General features: G+C 43.7%; 1 protein-coding gene across 2 annotated transcripts in view; it reads left to right on the top strand.

Moving 5' to 3' along the window:
• Positions 1 to 12,324: 12,324 nt before the first annotated feature.
• Positions 12,325 to 21,004, top strand: part of DGKH (diacylglycerol kinase eta) — a 157,452-nt gene continuing 148,772 nt past the window's right edge. For both annotated transcript variants that reach the window (XM_032678409.1, XM_032678408.1), the window contains exons 1-2: positions 12,325 to 12,465; positions 18,797 to 18,982. In XM_032678409.1, the coding sequence (XP_032534300.1) occupies positions 12,409 to 12,465; positions 18,797 to 18,982 (243 nt within the window). In that variant the 5' untranslated portion in view covers positions 12,325 to 12,408. The remainder of the gene's footprint in view (positions 12,466 to 18,796; positions 18,983 to 21,004) is intronic.

The raw sequence follows: 21,004 nt of genomic DNA, 5'->3' as shown, positions 1-21,004 counted from the left end.
GCACCCATTTAGACATCTGTTTTTCCATTGATTTCTCAAACAGAATGTGTTTTCTTCCCTGTTGAAAGGGTTTGTGTAGTGGGATGTTTTTCTGCAGCCTGATACTGCTAGGTCCTGGCTCATAGAAAAAACACAGACCTGGCATTTGCATGAAAGTCTGCTTCTCCCTGTGTCCCATGCTATAGGATTCAGCTCTCTGAAGCCAAGAAGGACAATGTAAGGAGGAGCACTCACTAAAGAGGTTTGGTGCATTGGGAAGAAGGATTTTGTACTTCCCCCAGGAAAATAGCTCTACCCAGTAGTTCAAAGGAGTATGGCTTGTGAACAGATATTGCTAATGTATGGATCAAGTTTTCCTTCCTATGGCAGTTTGAAGGGGATACTATGTGAGGCATAAAAAGAGCTGGTAGCATCTCTAGGCTTGGTTCGCATAATGGTTTCCACTGTTAGGGATACCAGGGCCTTGTTGTTTGAAGGGAGGTGTTTGAAAACACAGTAGGGAAATTCCTTAGTCTGAACACAGCTTTGCCACACCAGAGAGGGAAGGTATACAGAGAGAATCATAGTCAATTTTGTTTGTCAGCTAAGCCATGTTCATGCTGACTGACTTCTCTATTTTTGGATGGCAAGTAAAAGGTAATGTGTCAAGCCACTAAGAAGTTACTACAAATGAAGAATATAAAGAAATATCAAGTGGCTTCCCACCCAGTGAATAGCACGTACCTGTAGTTGGAATGAATCAGGAGGAAAAAATAGGCTGTAATGAGAGACTGGCTCAGACTAGGCATTTGCACAACAGGACCATACTGAGATTGCACAGACTGCCTTAATTTTGGCATTGCCTACCTCTATGATTGCTTCTTTTTGTAGCCTCAACATTCTTTAAAGGCAATTATTCCACCGTATGCAATGCACAGCTCATATTAGGAACTTATGCAGCTTATTTATGGAGGCACAGTCTGTCACTGGAAACATTTAATACCATGTGGGTTAAGAAACATTAAAGAAGAGTCTCTTGAGGGACACATGGGTGGTATTCCCTGGAAAGCATCCTGAAGTATTTTTAGCTATGTATTTTCTCAATGTGGGATGAAAATAAGCCAAAAAAAATAGGCAAGATGTATCCTATGTAGTGTATGACTGTAGGAGAGACTGCATTCTGAAATGACAGAGAATGGGAGCTCTTGGATCTCCTAGTAAAAGAAGAAAAAGACCATCAGACTTACTGCATGTTTTTATTAAGTGATGCTTTCAGGGGTCTTTAAAGACTACCCATTAGGGTTATAAATTTTGTGTTTTGAGGACTTGGCACAATACTGTTCTAGCTACAGGGAGGTTAATGACTCTTCATAAAGACTTCAGCATTTGCTAATGGACAGTAATAAAAGATGTGTGAAATTCATCAGATCAGAGTGTGACACTCCTCTGTCTAGGACTACTCCATGCCCTGAAACATGTTTTTAAAATTAATTTTCAAAATGTAGAGCAATGAAATAGAACCTGATCTGGCTTTCACGGGGCCATGTTCATCTACCTCCATGAGGACAAGTGGTCTCATTGCAGAATTACACCACAAAGATTGCGCTTGCTATCTGTCCAGTCTTCTTGAAGTTCTCATTTCTCATGTCTCCGACATTGCAAATTCTGCTATTGTAATTCCAGACTGTCCAAGGCATTCTTCCTTAAAAATCAGTCCACCAAAATTCATTTATTTACTGACCATACTAATGCCTGTATTGCTGGTCTTTATGGAACACTCCCTCCCAAGCTAATTTCAAAGAGGATCTTTGTCATCATGCCTTCTTTTGGCTTTAAATAATAATATAATCATTGTGGTTCAACCTCCAACTAACTCACCTTAATGGTTTCTAAAATTGTTCAGCCAGCTGACAAAGAAGTTACTCATTTTTTCAGATCATCCATGTACTAAGACGACTAGTATCTTTAAAATTAATTGGTGTGCCCAGCTCACACATCACCCTCCCAAATCCCAGAACTCAATGTAGGTCAAACATGAGGGAATTTAACCTCTTCCAAATAATGCTCTACTCTAAAGAGACATAACTGGATCTTGAAAGAGCAAGTTCAAAGTAAACCATCCTTGCCTCCAGATATTTTCCTGAAAGTGTTCCTGTTTTGATTGGAGACTTCCCTTTGCCTGTTTGGTTGTTTGTTTGTTTGTTTTTTCCCACAGGAATCACTGGCAATTTCAAAGGTATCCCAAGGCTTGGCATTTGTGGTTGCAGAGCAGGCACAATGAGATTACTCTTTGGTGTCTCCATCTTTACTCTCAGTGCAGCTTGGTTCTCAAGCTGCGGTTTGACAAAGTGAATTTGTTTTTTGGGGAACTTAGTGTCAAATCTCAAAGGCACTGTAATTATAAGAATGCAATATATGGGTGCAGAGTCATTCCACCGATTTCTTAACAATATATTAAGAGAGAATTTTGTCCCAGCAGATGTAACGTAGATTTAATGTAGAGCAAGTATTCTCTGGTTAGGCAATTCTAACTTAATGCTGTCTTCCTGAAGGCAGCATAAAATCAACATAAAATTACAAAGTGAATGTAAACACTGTGCTGTGTGCACTGGCTAAACCAACTGAAATGGAATCATATGCTCTTGCCTGATTTTTATCAAATTTGTACTGCTAAATGACGTACAACTGCAGAGAGCTAGTATTTAATGATCACAGAACCACTTTCTCAGTAGTGTACCAAAGCAAGAACTCTGTGGTTAGAAAATTGAACACATTTCATCTTAGCATCTGATCTTCACTGATCTTCACAAACAGGCTCATCAGTGGAAGCTGTCATATCTAACAAAAAGACAGCTTCAATCATTGCCATCTAGGATATCATCGGGAGCATGAGATGGAAGAACCATAAAATGCGCATTAGCTGTAGAATTCTTAGTACTCTGTTTTTTATCGTGACCCAAACCTCCTCCAATGACAAAAAATATTGCTTTTGTGACAGGATGAGGGTATTTGTATGCCCTTATTTGCCCTACTAAAATAAATTTTTTTTTCTACCCTACAGAAGATACATAATATTTGCATGATTATAAACTCAAAATATTCCCTGATTATCTGGTCAGAAGAGATTGTACATCATACAGGCTACAAAAGATTTTACATGCATAGGATAGTAGTGGTTGATTATTTAGTTCTATACAGAGCAAGTTATAAGATACATCTGAGTTTGAATGAGAACTTCTTTTAAAACAACACCCAGTCTTCTGATTAAAAATTTTGAACCACAAACCTTAGTATGTTATTCCAGTGATTACTTTATTCTTGCTTTAAACCCTGTCCTTTTTTCTAGCTCTAATTTTAAACTCAAAGTAGGTAGAGTTTCTGACAGCTCACACATAGAATGAAGAAAGCCCTTGACCTCTTTCCTGTGTTGTTACTTCCAAGCTTTGACTTAAGTCATCTCTCAACTTCTCCTGTTAATCAGAACAAATTTCTTGAGTCTTTAACTCATCAATGTTAACTATAAAGAATGTTTGTTAACTGTAAAGAATGTTTTGTGGTCTTTCGGGTGCTTTGCAGGCTCCTCCCTGCACCCTTCCTAAACAGTAGTCATCTGACTTGGACTGTGGACCACAGAACCAGATACCATACCACAGCTTTGTGTACCTCAGTGCTGAGCATAGAGGCAATATCCCTCACAAGTGCCATAAATTCTACTTATAAATCCAATTTACCATTTGATTCTGGCTGTAGAACTTCCACAGCTGATTAATGACTGTGACATCTACAACCTTTTCAAAATTGAGGCATGCCCTAAGGAATCCCTCATAAAGGTAAGTATTTCCTACAGAATCTGTATTTCAGTGCAGAGCTTTGCATTTGTCTGTTTAGAAATATACTTGCTTAAGTTCATCTCATCAGCCAATCCAAATAATTTATTTCAATGATTTGCCCTTTTCATGATTTATCATCCCCTGGGCCTTCATGATATCTGCAAATATTATCACTTAAAGGGTGCCTCTCTCTGACTCCTTCTCTGCTTGTTTCCATGGGATTCAGATGCTTTCATCTTAGAAACTGTCACCTAACAAATCTGGCTGACCAGGAATTGCTCAGTCTTTTTTAGGTTCATCAGGTTGGTACTTTTCCATTCAAACCACAAACCTTTTCTTCTGGCATAACTTCACCCACAGGTCACAAACATGAAACCCCCTCTAAGTTTCCCAAACCTCACGGAGGCAAAAAAGTTGGTTGTAAATCATATCCCTGTTCCTACATTGTAGGAGTACAGAACAACATAGAGCAAAAAGCATCTCCAGACTTTGTCCTTAATTTACCATTTTGTTATTCATCTGGTCAAAAATGTATTTGCTAGTCACCATTGCCTTGCTCCACCATTGCTGGCAAGGGAAGAATTATCTCCCCAGGTGTTTCATAGCCTTGTGGATCTGTTCACAGTGACAAGAGCAAACAGACCTGTCTCCCATGCTGCACAGAATCCCAGCTAAACACTCCCAGCAGACAAGGAGGACAAACATGCCTTTCCCACCGCCCCACACGCTCTGTGGACAGGGCTGGCATAACCCATCAGCACGCACAATTCTTCCATCCAGCAATGAGAGATTTCTGTTATTGCAGGAAAAATCTCACAGGACTTACTTTACTACCCTACGAAGTAAGATTTTCAGACCAACCAAATTCTGGGGAATGTGGTTGGTCCTAAAATATCAAAGAGAAGGAAGTGTACATGCCTGGATATGCTTTTATTTGGCAGCAGTAATGCAGATTGGCAGAAATTCTATTAAGAAAATGCTTAAAGCTGTAAGCCCTAGTAGCAATACATACTTGTTCATTATACCTTGTAGTAGTACTAATAATATAAAAATTTTAACTGTGCAGATCTTTAGTAAGACAATAAAATATTTTTCCCTAAAAACAAAGATAAATATTATTCACATGCAACTTCTGTGGTAAGTGACAAGATGATGGTCAGCTTCAGAACATATTAACACAAGTCTTCACCCCTGTACATTTCAGCTTTATTAATCTAAAACACACACCCTTTTATTTACTTTTTCATTTATCTAAACTAGGCTTGGTTATGTGTAGCCAATGTTAACTTGGAGCTCTCCTGTTTTGTGGATTAAGACTCTTTCTTTAAATTAGACACATAACTTAAATAAGGTTAAAGTAACAAAAATTTATTTCCTTTTCTGGTAAGTCATGTGCCATCCTCTCTTTATTAAAAAGTAAAAATAGCTATGCAAACCATCTGATGAGATCCCTTGAAAGTAATGTGGGAGCACTATTAGAGCAATTCCAGAATTTCAACTCCACATTAATTTAATAGACTCTATGAAAAACTTTGTGGAGCAATTTGTCCCTGAGGTAATTTAATTTAAATCACAGGATTTATAGTAAGAATTACTTTAATCTTGTTATACTTGACTCAATTGCTAAAAGCATCTGTTTTACTTAATATTGGTATTTGTGGAGTTACTAAGTTATTTGTTACTGTCAGAAAAATGTATCATCATAGAAAAGTAAACAAACAAATCTTTGTTCTCTGCTCTGTTTCTCATAGGTATCTCCCTTCCTTTCATGCCTTCTCTATACAGCAGATATTTCTCTTCTGAAATCTGTCAATTTGCAAGGTTCCCCACTGATATTATGTGCTCTCAGCATGTGCCGGAACTGAAATAAATGGGACAAACCGCATGCTTAAAAGTAAGCATATACCTCACTGTCTTGGCCACAGAAGTCTTCCATGGTTTTCAACACTACATCCACCAACTCTTATGGGAACTATTTTTTTTTCTCTGCTATGATATTATTTGTCTCAGAATCTTCTAGCTCATCTTCAAAGATTGCAACCATTGTCATGAGTCCATCATCTTACTTCTTCAGGAAGGCCACGTGACTGCACTTATACTTACTCACCACTTCCACATATCTTGTTGCCTATTCCTTTCATTTGTGCAAGCAATGCACTCCACTGGAATAATTCTTTCTCTTTCCTCTACTAAGCAGGGGGATGGAGAAAAAAAGATCTGTTTTATTTTTATCTGAACACATATTATGATAGACTTAAAGAAGAAAAATTACCAAAGTAGGAACTTTACATATTGATTTGCTGTTATTGGAAAGCTCCCAAATATTGTGCTTAGCAGAACACAATAAAAGGAATGGCTCCATCTAAGTGCCAAGTTTTTGGGTAGGCTAAATTCTTTCCATTTTTCACACAAATAATTTTGTCACCCATTTTCTCCCTTTTAAGTGTTATGATGGAGGCAAAGCTCTTTTCTACCACTCCAAGTTTCCTTTAGTTGTTTAGAGATTGTTTAAATAAAACATCTGCTTCTGTTCTGAGCATTTCAGAAGTAGTATTTTTATTCATTTTTATGTGATTTTAAAGTATCACATTAATAACCTTTATGCTTTACTAGTCATTTCTCTTTCTCTTTTATAGTAAATGTTTGTCAAAAAGTTGCATCTGCAAGGTCCAAATGAGTTCAAACTAGTGTATACATAGGTTTGCACTGGGCTTCCCAAGGTCAGTAACCATAAATGCAAAGCTCCATCAGAGGTGTTTGGCTCATATGTAAAAATGAGGTGAAGACACATCCTGTGTTTAATCATTTCAGTTCTTGTATTATGAAGTGAAACTTTAAAAAAAGAAAAAAAGGAGGAACTTGGGAATTACTGATCCATCACATAAACTTCAATTCCTCACAAAATAACAATAAAATGTTTCTAAGTACTTAGAAGATAACAGGAGGAGTTGTAACAAATACGGGCTTTTCAAGGACAAATAATGTCAAACAAATCAGGCCTGTGGATGGGGTAGATTTACAGAAGCTTTTGACACTGCTGTGATGTTTTCCTAGGAAACCATGTCTCAGCTGAAATATTCCCTGGTGCTCACAGAGCTGATGAGACACTGTCAGGGGGAAGCCCTGCTTTACATACAAGGTGGAAGGATGTTAGAATACCCTAATTAATGGTCAGGATGATCAACCAAGGAGTATGTTCCTCACACCTGGCAAACCCAGGCTGATGTTATTTAAGATGAGGCCTCAGTCCAATGGGCACTGCAGGTCAAGCAAGCTACAAGAAACATCTCTGGAAGTCTGAGCTGAAAAGTCAGAGATGAGAATGAAATTAGGTTGGTTGAGAGTAGAAATGTGTGACAACGGTATCTAAACCCACCAAAAGTAACCACTGAAGAGGCATGGAATGGGTTCCATATATTCATGGGGAATTAGATGAGAATTGCACACAGCAGATTTAGGTCATTCACTAACTACATCGTCTAGGAAGGATATAAAGTCCTGGTGATCAGGGTTTGAAAGGGCTATGAGATTGAAGGTATTTTTGTGAAACCAAGCTAGAATACCTTAAATCAGCAATATCTTTAAGTGAATATATGTACATGGCCTCAGCCAGGAGCACTGGCAGAGGTCATTAGGGAAGCATAGCAGCAAATTGAGAAATCACCATCTGCAGCCATTTGTGCTTTCAGATCATTTTTCTTCTGACTTTCAGGTTACCTGTTGCAACTTTAGCAGAAAGTAGGAGTGGTCAAATGGGTAGGATGACAAAGACATTCCCCCAGATGTCCATAAGGGAAAACACCATTCAGCACCATTAGTACCTGATGCTGCCTCTTAGAAGGTGTTGAGGTGGTTATCCATGCCAGCAGAACAAACAGGAGGTGCTGACACTGGCAGAGGGTGGGGAATTTAGAAGGGAAAATTAAAATGGTGGGAAGGAAATGAAGTGAATGGTGGATTGTCCCTGCATGGCTCTGCTGCTGCTCCAGTAAAACGTTTTTTCCCAAGGCTTTTTTTCTCAGTGATTTCTTTCTTCCTAAAGCACTTCATTTAGAAAATAGACAAATTTCTTCCAGCTGCATAAATAATTTCCCATTTGTAAACCCCAAAACTCCAGGGAATTGTTCAAAATTATCCTGTCGCTTACAAGTAGGTACATGCAGAAGCGGTAATTAGAGTAATGAGAGGAATAAAAATAATGAAGAGAAAATGCACATGGTGGAGAAAGTCTATGAATGAAAACTGTAGGCTAAAAACATTTCTGAGATGCCAGTGTCTGAGTCTCAAGCAGTAGGCACTGTAAACTTAGAGAAATGTAGAATTTCTACAATAGTTTGGATGCTCTCACAAACAGCAAGAAGTGGATTTCAAGGCAGCAATCAGGATGTTACTGAAAAAATATACCTTTATTTTTTAAATTACTCATTCTTTTTTTTTCAGTTGCCAGAGAACTATGTGTGTTTTAATGCATTTATCCTTTTAATGACCCACTGCAGGTTGTTACTACCTGTCTGTCTGGCAGGAACTATCCAACTACCATGTTGATGAAATCATACGTTCACATATTTTGCAAAATTATTTAACAGGAAAAAAAGGCAAAAAAAAAAAAAAAAGGCCAACTGGCATGCTTACAGTGAAGAGAATGAAGAACAACATTTTCTTGAAGAATTTACTCAAATTAGGTTTGATACTACATGCCAGATAAAGAAGAAAGTTTCGTGTTAGCCTAAATTGATGAAAATTAGTGTATACTCTTTATGTGATATATGCTAAAGGTAATGCTGGTGGAAAAATACAGAAAAAAAATTTAAAAAAGCTCATTCTTTTAGTGCCTTTCTACCTCAAATTAGGAAAAAAATTTGAAAGCTCCTTTTTCCACCTCAGAGAATGAAAATGCTTAAAAATTTCTTATGATTGTCTAAGCACAGCATTGGAAATAAAATCCGTGTGTTTCAGCGTGTCAAATATATCCAAAATATTTTGCTTAGAAAATGCATGCATGTATTACTATTTTCAATGCACTTCATGGAAAAGAAAATGTCAATAATGAAACATTTGCTTTGTTGATCCATTTTTCACTGAGTCATTAAGGGCAGGCAATAAAAGAGATGAGGAGACATGAGGCATCTTTGAACACAGTAGATAGAGTAGACTACCAAGAAATTCAACCCTTAATGTCTAGACTAAGTGGAAAAATTTGAAAAAGATAAAAAAAAACCCCAAATAATCCAAACAAACAACATGACTTGGAATAAAATAAAAAAATCAGAATGAAATGAAATCAATCCCCAGGCTGTGTTGGGAGATGTTTTGATGCAATTTGGTAGACCAGATTGGAGAACCACTGTCTGTTCCTGAGCCGGTTGTGGAAATCTGCCTCCACAGTGAGCTCTGCTCCCAGCCCAGCTTCCCATCTTTTCAAGGGGACAGATGGTCACTCCTTGTTTTAGCAGGCAGCTCTTCTACCCTTCACTAACAAATCTTAGGTGCTTTTTTCCCCTTAAGTGTGGGTTGTCACATCTTTGCCTTGGGCCTGACTTCAGTTCCCTTGGCCCTCTATAAATGTGGCAGCATGCCTCTGAACAAAAAACCCCAATAATCCTGTGATTCTGATATCTGTCTTCAAATCTATATTGGCTTTGATAGAATTAAATTTTTCAGCAAAATACTGGGCCTGTGATTTTCAGCCAGTTCAGCCAAGCAGCAGAGACACCCCGGTCTCATCAGGAACTGTGCCCTTCACTCCAGTGAGCAGACCTCACACATAGGGAAATCACACGGGGCCGGGCTCCTTAGCAAAGGCAGAAATTTGTCACCTTCACAGAAAGAAGTGAAAAACCAGATTTGGCATTCAGGATCCCAAAAGGTCAGGGCTGAGCTGAATTGCATTGCATGGATTTCATTTAGACCCAGCAGGATCTGTGCAGCAAGTGATGCCTCTCCTCCTTATCCAACAAGACCTTGAAATGTACCTTCAAGCTAAGTAGGTTGTTGTAATCTTCTGGGGCCTATACTAGCTTTCCACTTATGGAAACCAAGCTTTGACCTCCAGGGGATGAAATGAGGTGAACACAATTGTGCATCTGGTCACAGGTATAAGATTCAGGGCACATGAAAGAGAAAATGAGGATGAAGGCACAGCAAAAATCTGAATTTCAAGGCAAAAGAGTATGTATAATTTGTGAACTGAAGAAGTAACTTCAAGAGACAGAGTTTTAAGAGACTCAGTTTTTGTGGTTCAGCAAGCAAGGAAGTGTGAGAGACTAGCATGACATATATTTCACTGCAGGTGACTTGCACCACAAAGTCCCAGCATGACCAAGGCTAAAGAGGTCAGATGTTGAGAGGTATAAACAACCATCATGTGAGATCCTCCAGTGCATCATGAGGAAAGGAAGGGAGCTGACTAATCTTACACTCATTCTTAGTGTAAAGCCCTTTATAGTATGACATTCCTCAGCAGTATCTCATACTCAGGGAACAAAGGGAAGGAGACCAGACATCTTTGGGCAACTGTTGCTCACCATTAGCTTTAGAAAGCTGCCTTCCAAAAATCAAACTTCTCTAAATCATCTTGTTTGCTTCCTTCTGAGGTTACTCTCTTACCATCAAGGCAGTTCATCAACAGACTGATGATAAACTTATTACCAACAAAAATAGTTCCTTTTTCTACAGCTGGAAGAAATGCAGCAATTTCGGTTCCTCAAATGAGCTGTGCTGCTGTGGCAATTCTTTGGGCCTGGCTTAGGGGTATACCATCTTAACTTCATGGGAGTTTTCTATAGCCTTAGTTAAACACATAGATAGGACTTCACCTTTTCTCACCAATAGTGCTACTTTTTGTAAATTGATGATGTACTTTGCAAAAGCCAAAGCTCAGATGGCAGTGTGCCATTTTTTGGTAAAAAAGGCTTAAAACACAACGAAAATGAATATATATATAATTCATTCATGGCTAGGCTTCGCGAACGAAGATTTGGGAAGGCACTATCCACATTTGCTACAGGCACGCTGGTGGCTTATGAGGCCAATATGTGACAGACATATCTGATTGCAAAAGGCACAGCAGAAAGACTCCTTAGATGGTGTAATCTGCAAGACACGGTTCTTTCTGCGTTGCCTTTTTTCCTCGAGAGTGATCCTGCGTGTGTTCTTGAAGGAGACAGCTGCGTTATAGATGGATATATATAAATAAAACTATTATAAATGCAAATTCCTTTACTATTTCTTGTGAAATCCAACTCCTTTTCCATGTTTGCACTTATCAGGTAGAGGATTCAAAGATAACTTTTTGTAATCAAGGCAAGCAAATTCAAAAGGGCAGGCTGAAACTGGGGTGAAGAACACCGTTATTTTGGATGGTGACTGAACTTCATTTTTTTTTCACTCTCTCCTCCAGTCCTACTTTTTCACATATCCTGCTATTCCACAACAGGAAGAAACAAATGAGTGAAAGTGTTAATAGAGATACAGCATCCACTTGAAGAGTCATAACGCTTGGTGTTCAAGGGGATGCTGGTAGCTAGTACACTGAGAAGGCTGAAGTATGCACACTGTGTAATAATAAAAGGTGTGATGGAGGGCAGAGAAATCCTGCTACTCCATAAGGTAGGCGTGGTGGCCATGGAAATTAGAATCACTCTGTGTCAGACATGGCCTACACAACCGTACTGTCTGTTCCACAGTAGCTATGCCGTGTCCCAGCTCCTAAGAGCTTGTCTTAACGCACCCGTGGGACTACCCGGCGCCTCTGTGGGGGAACGAGGTGCGATTTAACACTCAATTTAACATCCAAAGGGTGTTAAATGCGCAGTACCGCGCTCTCAGAGCCTTCACGGGGGCGGGCAGAGGGCTGCCCCAGCACCAGTGCCTTAACCCTGACGCCTTCACCGAGGGCTCGCTCGGGGCAGGGTGATGAGGGGAGCAGGGTGATGCGGGGGGCAGAGCTGTGCGCTCCCTCCAGGGCGCTCCACGACACCCAGCCGGGCCGCAGACCCCGCTCTCTGCCCCCGCACCAAGCCAACACCCCCCAAAGGAGCCGGGGCCGGGCACAGGGGAGGCGGCGTATCCCCGGCGGGGCACGAGCGGCTCCCGGAGCACCGAGGGGCTTCCCCCCGCGCCGCGGAGCGCATCCTCGCTCCCCGGTCCCGCCGCGACGCCGACAGTCGTAGCGACCGTAAACCAGCTTACGCTCAAGGCGATTTGCCCGTAATCCGCTGGGCTTCTGGGGGCGGGAGGGGCTGTCGCGGAGCCCCCGGGGCGGCGCGGCGGGGCAGGCTCCGCTCCGAGCACCGCCGCACACGGCGGCGGCGGTGATGGGAGCGGCGCGGCAGCTGCAGGCCGGCTCCCCCGGGAGCCGGGGCTGAGCCCCGTGGCCGTGGGAGGGAGAGGAGCCGGGCGGGGAGGGAGGAGGGGGCCTCTACGGGGCAGGGGGAGAAAAGGGAGGAGCGGGGCCGGGGTAGGGGGAGGACGAGCGGCGCCGGGGAAGCGCTGCCAGCCGGAGCAGTGGCAGCGGCGCGAAGGAGGCGCAGCCCGGCGGACCCGGCTCCGCTGCCCGTCGGCGATCGCCCCGCGGAGGTTGGGGACCTGCTGCGGGGTGATGGAGGAGCATGGGTACCCTTCCTATAGCGCCCGCAGCCCCGCTTGGGAGGAGCTGGTAAGTACATGCGTGCCTTGCCGTTACACAGGCATTTCCTACCCTTTTTCCTGCCTGTATTGTTCAGCTGGGGGGTCGGGCTGTCATCCTTATCTGTGCCCTCCAGCCCCCCATTCCCTTGTTCCGACCCCGCTCCACGCCAGAGCCCGGCCCCCGGCGCTCGTCCCCTCCCCGCGGGGAGCGGAGGGGTGGGAGCCCTTCGCCCCCGCCGTGTCCGGCCATTTGCTGGCGGGCTCGTCCCTCTGGGAGACGGGGAGTTCATTGCCCTTTCTGAGTTTCACTGCCCGAGTGGAAAGCCTGGGATTAGCATCGAGAGCCTTTCCTCCAAGTTTGCCGGGGGGGGGGCGGTGGGTTGGATGTTGATACCATTAAACGCTTTCTCTTAGCATAGCAAAAGCAACGTGTCCAAGCAGCGTTGAGAGGCAGTTTCCAGAATGACACTTTTCCCCCCTTCTTCTGTAGCCAGGTTGGAAATCGCTTCCATCGCGTCGGCAAAGTGGGCTGGGGCTGGGCTTACCCTACTGCCACCCTGCTTTGTGGGGTATGGGTAAAGTGTGTGCCTTTGGGCTGCGACGAAGGGAGGGGAGTGCCCAAACTACCCGTGAGGAAAGCTGCGGTGCGGTGGCTTTGTGGTTTGTTTAAGCAACTCCAAGACCCTCCTTCCAACCAAAGGAAATCATGTCATCGGCATCCTCAGCAGGCGATAAAATCAGATTTCCCTTTTCAAGGCAGTCTGGTCCTGGTCTTGGACTTTTCTCCATTGTGCAAACACATACACACACACACACATCAGGCAGGGAAGGCTAAAAATAGGCTTTGGGTAGCTGCTCGGGAGATTTCAGGCTATCTGAGAGGTCAAGGCTAGGCTGTCTCTGGCCCTGAACTTGGTGAGGCAACATGAAGCTTGGACCCATGCCACTGCCAGACTCCCCTTCAGATAGTGGTCCAGGCCCCCTGGTTTTACTTGTAAAACCACTTCTAAAGAGCAGACGGGAGAGAGCCACACTTTGTCTGGATCACTGTGTGCACTCTCAGGAAAACAGTAGCCAAGCCCTGGAGATACCAACAGTGAATTAAGTTCACTCCCTTTCTTGTTATGATTTGTAGCCCTCCCAAATACATTTGTACTATCCTCATTTTTGTTATGAAGCTGAACATCCCCCTTCACTGCCCTCTGCAGTCCTCAAGCCCCAAAACTGTTGCCAGAGATGCAGCTGTGATAGGGAAAACAGCTGTATGTGTGTTCCGGTAACATGGAGTTGACATCGAAAGGATCAGGCAAGAGAAACCCAAGATTTTTGCCTGGAGAGATGAAGACGTCGTGGGAGGAAGGCAGCGAAGCCGATTCCCGCGAGCACCTTATGCTATTAAGAAGTGACATTTAAATTGCTGCCGTCATCCAAAACTCAGCTGAAACTCGGGACGCAGATGGATTGCAGCCCCTCTCTGCTTGGAAATGCAGAGTCCTGGCTGAAACATCCAAACCCTTTTCCTTCTGTGATCAGGGCTTAGATAAACAAGGAGCACATTTTTTTTTTTCCTCTCCATTTCCCCCTCCCCCATTAAGGACTAGGATTTGGGTCATGTTTATCATTTCATTGCTGCATTCATTAAAGAGTACACCCACGAATGCAGTTTTAAGGTTAACCACTGCACTGATTTCCTTTACAAGACTAATTTCAGCTGATCCACTCAATCATTTGCCTGGTAACCTGCTGGTAAAATACATAGTCTTTGTGGCAAAAGCCACATTGTTCTTTGCATCTGCTCATAAGCAGGCTTTTTATGATAATGGGGGCAAAGGGAGATTTAGGTGAAGATCTGCACGATGAAGGGGAAAAAATAGTACACAGACATCGCCACTGCTCTCAAAACACAGAAAAAAGAGCAGCAGGTTAGGGGAAACTATCTACTGCAGGTTTTGATCCTGTGAAAATTAATTATCTATGCAAATCATCAGATTATTGGGAGTTGCTCTTCTTATAGTTTTTCTGAGAAATAAGTGATGAACATCAAATGCGGCCACAACTCCTTTGCCTATCAGGGTTGGACTTGTCTGTGTACTAATTCAAATTTCTATAAAACTCTTTCTTTAACTTACAACTCACTTTTTAATGAAAAACCTCTTCCTGAATCCACTAAGAGTTGCATTAGACCCCCCATGATGGAGCTAAGTAAATGTGATATAAAATGTAAGGCTCATCCTGCATTCTTCCAAGAGAAAATTGATGGTGGTGTACTAAAAATGTGCATAATACATATCTTACAAAGCTCTAGACCCAAAATTGATATTATACATGAGACCTGAGTCTTGGCTTTACCTTCCTCTTGAAATGTGTTAAGTCCTAATATATTTGCAAAGCATTTTTTCATTTTTATGACCGCCACTTGTTTGGGCCTTTTCATTCTGAAGCGTGGTTTAGTAAAGTTTTCTCAACATTGTAACCTACAGGTTACAGGATTGCCTTGGCTAATCCCAAACCAACCAAAAGTGATGTAGTTATAGTACCTTTAACAGTGGTATGGATACATTTGCTATATTTTAGCTTCCTCTTTGGTAAGTAAGGAAACCAAAAAATAATAATATCACTAACTTGATCTGCAGAGGGAGTTCAGACAGGGAGATGTGAAATGAACTTGTTCAGAGTGGGGAGCCCAGTTTAAAACTCTATTTATCACTAACCACCAAAATTAGGAAAGTTTCAGTAAAATCTTTTAAACATGGCAAACATGGTTAAACATTGTTAACCTGACACATATACCACTACTGATCCAAATCCCCTCAGAACAACTTTTTGAGGTGAAGGATAAAAAAGTACTACCCTTCAGTTTACAGATACCAAAGTGACCTAGAGAAAAAGAGGTAAATATGCTTGTTATGAAGGGAATCAATCTTAGAGCTGAAATCAAATAATGCAGTAATCTGTATTATAAACTATAATCTCCAGTGCAGATAGAGTGCATGCGTATTTGATTTTTTTTCTACATTGCACATGCATTTTATTAACACATATTCTATTATTGGGACTTAATGTGGTTGAGTTAAAATGTTTTCACAGTGTATATAAAATGTATCCAATATCACAAGAAAGAGAAGCTCATCAGCTGATATTAATTGCCATAGCACGAATGATGTCAGCAGAGCTGTTTTTTATCAGTAGTATCTGTTGAGCATCTTCCTTTAAATGCCAACCTTTTTTATGCTTTTCACCAGCCTTCCCTTGCTTTAGTTAGGAAATTCAGGTCATTACTAAGAAGTGTGAAACTGAGCATGTTAAATGAAAGACACAGTGCGTGCAGATATTGCATGTGTTTTTAACGGCTGCATACAGTCCCACATTGTTCGAGAGCCTGACTTGCAGAAGTCTAGTGGTACCATTTGTACTACAGTATTCGTAGATATGTTCACTGAGCTGAAATGTGCTATTCAATATTTGTCATATTGAGTCTGACATTGATCACCTGGGAGAAATTCAACTGCGAGATGAAGGGATAGAAGTCAAGTTGCAAGTCCTTATTGAGGTGAACTTTCATGGCTACCTTAGGCAGCTTTACCTGCTGGTAAAGCTGGAACTGGACCCTGATTATCAATTAATACTTTGACAAGAAGAACAAGTGGAAATGGTGAGATCTTTAAAATGTTGTGTATGGACAACATAGAAAAAACTTTCTAAGCTAACATAAAGGAGTAACTCCTGTACTTTCAACAATGCTTAACACTTACTTGTTTCTCCATTTTGAAAAACTCTGTAAACATTAGATGACTAAAAATTTTAGAGCCTGTAATTTTACAGAAGCCACGATATTCTTGTCAGAAACTATATTTGCTTGAACAGCACTTCCAGGACATTTCCTATCATTTGTAGATTTAGGTAATTAGTACTAAAATTGTCACCTTAAGTATCCTGAGAGAACATCACTAGTACTTTTTTTTTTTTCATAGCACTCTGAAGTTTATCAAGATATGATGAAAGAGACTTGCTTGTAAGTGAAAGGCAGGTGCATTCTTTCCTGCTAGCCCCACTTTTTGTGTGGACAGTCAGGACCGAGTAAGATCACAACGGGGTAGCCCACGTGAGGATGAATGGCCCACCCTCTGCATGGCGCAGGAAGTGTGCAGCAGCTAGTGCTGATAATTAAGCTCTGAAAGGGAACAGAAGTTGAAGAATTGTATTTATTATCTAACAGTAACTAGTGTTGCTCAGCCAGCACTATTTAACTGGGTTGAATTAAACAGAGTTAGCCAGTCTTGCTGGTGTTTTGTTAGGACCAAGAGTTCCTCAAATCACAGTTACTATTACATGCAATACATGTTAGCATTAATCAGCAAACTATGTTTCATTGTCCTCTTGTGATATCCAATTGTCATTTACCTTCAAAAGAATCAAGGAATTGCAGTGAGACATGTTCTGGCATAATTTGCTATTCCTGAAATTAAGATGGGGAAGAGAAAGAAAGGAGGGTGGAAAGACAAAGTGTCCATAGACATTGCTCTAAACTATCTTCTTAGCTGTGCCCTAAATTAATTTGCCGAGAGCAACACATTCTTGCACTTGCTCAAGTTTGATCAATGCTTTTGAAAAAGGAGAACTCCCTCTCGGGTGAAGAGTGAGACAACACAGAATTATCCCTTAATTTCACAATTAGCCTGTAAGGAAACGGAGCTATATGAGAAGTTCGCATATTTTGAGATGTGGCATTAATGGTCAGATTTAGGCCTTATTATTATTCTAATAGGAAACGTAGGTGATTTCATCAAAATTCCTTTAAAATATAACTTAATAAGTACTTTGACTTTTTTAATGTTACTTTTGATAATTTTTTAAGTATAATCCATTAGAAGTGATCCTATGTGGAGAAGGGTAGTAGAATCACATTTGAAGTACCTGGTGCAGTAACACAGAACTAGGTCACAAGACCTGCAAGGCTTCATGGAAATATGTACTTTCCCCTACTCTGAATAAAAGTCCCAATAAAAGAAACTGGATACTCTGGACTATATGAAATTAAGACCATGGCAAGGTGTCTGCAGCATACAATAGATAGTATGCTGTGGGTTTGTTTCTCATTAACCGCTTTGTATTTAGGTACTCCCCAGCATTATATGAAGATATGTCAGTTCCCTTTCCAGAAATATAAATAGAATTGTGGGAATATAGAAGCCACAAGTATTGATTGCTTTCTTATGTTTAATCCAGCCCATGCAGCTAGAAGTTGTGTGTTTTGTTTAGTATTGCTGTGATTTAAATGCTTATTTTGAACACTGGCTACATACAAGCCACAATAATTTTCGAGGTCCAACAATTCAGAACATGTGGTGACATTTCGAGATTGTGCGAGCTGCCAAATCTGAGATTAAAAGGGAAAACTGACCCTTTCTTTCTCCAAAAGTAAAGGCTGCTCTTTTACAAAGACAAAAATTAATAGAATAATAAAAAAATTAAGCTATTAGGAGAAAAAAACTGGAAAGCAATGGATGTGTTTGCTAAAACTGTTCAACGCTTTGACGCTGACGGATAGATACCACGGGGTCAGCTGGCTAGAGGCCAGATAAGGAATCCATCGCATTACATGCCGTCCGTCCGGTCCCGAACAGACACGCTGCGCTCCCAGGGGAGAGCAGCACAGCCCTCAGCCGGGACGGGGCAGCGGCTGGGCACGCTACCCGCGCCCGCAGCCGGCCGATTTCCCTGCCCGAGCGTTAAGAGCTCGGCTCTCGCCCACACCGGGGGTCCCCCGGTGCCACAAAGCGCACGGCGGTGCCCGGCGGGAGGTGCTCGGTCCAGTGCCGCGTCCCACCTCCCGGCCACGCCAGCACATCCGGGGAAGCCCGGGCAGGTGCGGGGGCGCCGGGCACCCTCCCCGCTCCCTGCTTCGCTCCCGGGACTCACCCCGGCGCTCACCTGCGGGACGGGCACCCCGTCCCCCGAGGCGGCTCGGCCGGCACCAGCACCCGGCGCCCCCTGGAGCTGGCGGCCGCCTGGGCGGCTCCCCATAGGCAGGGGCGCAGGGGCTGGGCCTATCCGCCCCAGCCCCGCCCGCCGGGGGGTGGTGGCGCCCCAGTGCCTGCGAGCGGGCAGAGGCGCCCGGCGTGGCCCGCGGCCCTTCCCCGCGGGCGGGGGCGGCGGAAGATGGCGGCCAGGCGGGCCGCCCCGCTCCGCTCCACCAGAGCCCGGCGCGCCCCGGCAGCCGCCGCCACCGCCTCCGTCCCCGCCCCCCCGCACCGCCTCTTTCCCCACCCTCCCGCGCCTCCTCCTCCTCCTCCTCCCCGGGGAGGGGAGCGGCAGCGGCTGCCCTGGCTGAGCCGGGCTCGTGTGCTCTCTCTCTGTAGGAGTCCGGGAAGATGGCCGGGGCCGAGTCGGGGACGAGCGGCGCCGGGATCCCGCAGCAGCCCCAGCCTCAACCCCCGGCGGCGGCGGCGGGGCCGGCGGACGACTCGTCGGACAGCGAAGGGGAGCACGAGGGCCCCCAGAAACTCATCCGGAAAGTGTCCACCTCGGGCCAGATCCGCAGCAAGGTAAGGGGGGCAGGAGTCGCCCAGCCCAGCCGCCTTCGGGGCCGGTTTCTCCATCCCTGTTCCAGAGCGGGGCTAGCCCGGAGCCGGGGGCGGCCGCTGCATCCCGCCCGCATCCCCGGGAGCGGCGACGGGGGGGTGAGGCAGCCGTGCCTCTTCCTTCCTTCCCTCTCCCCTCCTCCCCATCCAGCTGTTGCGTCCACATCTGTCCCCGGCTGGCAGGAAGAGCCCCCCGGGGCGGCGGGGCTCCGCGGGGCCGGAGGGGAAGCCGCCTGCCCCGGCGACCGGCAGCCGCCCTGCCCTGCCGGGCGTCCTGGGTGTGGGGGAAGCGGCGGGCTGCCTCCCTCCTTTCCTCCGGCTCCTCTTCCTTGGCGGCGGGCACCGCTGCCGCGGGGATCCCGCCCTGCTGCCCCTCGGCGCGGGTGGGCTGGCTTAACGAGCCCTTCCTCACCAACTTTTCATGCCCGCACCCACCCTTTCTTGTTCATCCCTGATGCCAAGGGCCGCCGCCGTGCGCCCCGCCAGAGCGGCAAGCACTGAGCCCGCGGGGACATGCCGGGCTCCCGTTCGGGAGCGGGAGTGCCGCGAGGGAGGGAAACGCGGTTTCCAGTTTGAAAGGCACCTCGCGGAAAGAGGAGCAAACTTCTGTACATCCTCGCTTGTGGGACTGGATACGTAAAGCAGCTGTCAAAATTTCAGCTTAATGCAGTTTTTTGGCTGTCTCGGACTGTCGAAGTTAATTCCCAGTGGAATTAATTTTTTTTTCGTGGATGGTATATTTATATCACTTTTTTCCTCCACTGTGAAATCAACAAGTACACATTTGAACGCATAAAAATAATGAAACCTGACTTACTTTCTCCGTAGAAGGATCCTGTAACTTTCTACGAAGCGTGGTCCACAGTCAGTGATAGGGTCTGCGCAAAACCCCATTGGGGAAAGCTTATGGATGCAGTCACATCAAGATCAGTTTTTTGGCTGGAAGTGTATTGTTTGAGGGGCAGAGCAACTCGATACAGGCCCAGACAGATCAAACTTACAGTTTAATTTCTACACAATAGCTCACGTGGCATTGTGTCCTTTACAGAGGACCCATTAGTTTGTGGAGTCCTGTCAGATTGGTGCTGTTCTTCCCTTGAGTTTTTGCTTCACACTAGGTACAAAAGGCAACCACCTTTAAACAGAAAGCTTGGTAGTTAAACAGTAGCATTATTCCATAATGTGAGGTGGAAAGCAGTTTTTCCCTGAAGCCTCCTAAACCTTTTGTGTCATTCCACATTATTGCTGAATGTTAGTTTTACTTTTGCAGATTTTAGGCCTGGCTGAAATGTTACTACAGTAGACAATGTACAACTGTTGGATTGTGTTGCAAACGTAGTCCTATAGAAACTTGCAGCTTTAACATGCTTCTGTATGGTGGTTTGAAAGTGACAGAACACAATGCTTATATTAGCTGTAGTGGTGTTAAGTGCATTGGAAGGTTTGCTCTCAGAGAGGTTGATACTTGCATAGGGAGAACATACAGATTATTAATGTTGTTGCCTCAGGTTTGTGAGTTCGAGATCCCAGTCAATTCTTACCAACTGTTGCAGATTGGTGGGATATTCTGTATCTGAGGGCTGTGAATGAATGCAGTGCTGCGATCCCCTGAAGATCTAAGACACCTCTACAAAGTGATGTTTTTGCTTATCTTAGTTTGCTTCTCAGTTCTATTTCTGTGATTCAGATATATATAGGAAAAACTGTCTGCTGACATAATTGGAGTCATAAAGTGTTGTTTTACTGGTTGCAATTTACAGTGCAACTCCAAATATAAATATCTTTCTTTCCATTTAATTAAAAATGATATATCATTGTTAAAGATGAAACCCATGTTAAATAATTCAGTAGCACTTTATTTTATAACTCACAATGCATTATTTAAAAGCAGCTATTTTTAGACAGATAACTCCCGTTTAGTTTAAGGGTGTTGTATGTTTGTTGTAGTAGTTGGTGATCAGTGGTTACATGAAACTACTAGAGCAA

The sequence above is a fragment of the Chiroxiphia lanceolata genome, chromosome 2 (genome assembly GCF_009829145.1).
Source record: "Chiroxiphia lanceolata isolate bChiLan1 chromosome 2, bChiLan1.pri, whole genome shotgun sequence".
Lineage (NCBI taxonomy): Eukaryota > Metazoa > Chordata > Aves > Passeriformes > Pipridae > Chiroxiphia > Chiroxiphia lanceolata.
The sequence above is the reverse complement of the archived record's forward strand: the minus strand, read 5'-3'. Positions and strand labels throughout refer to the sequence as shown.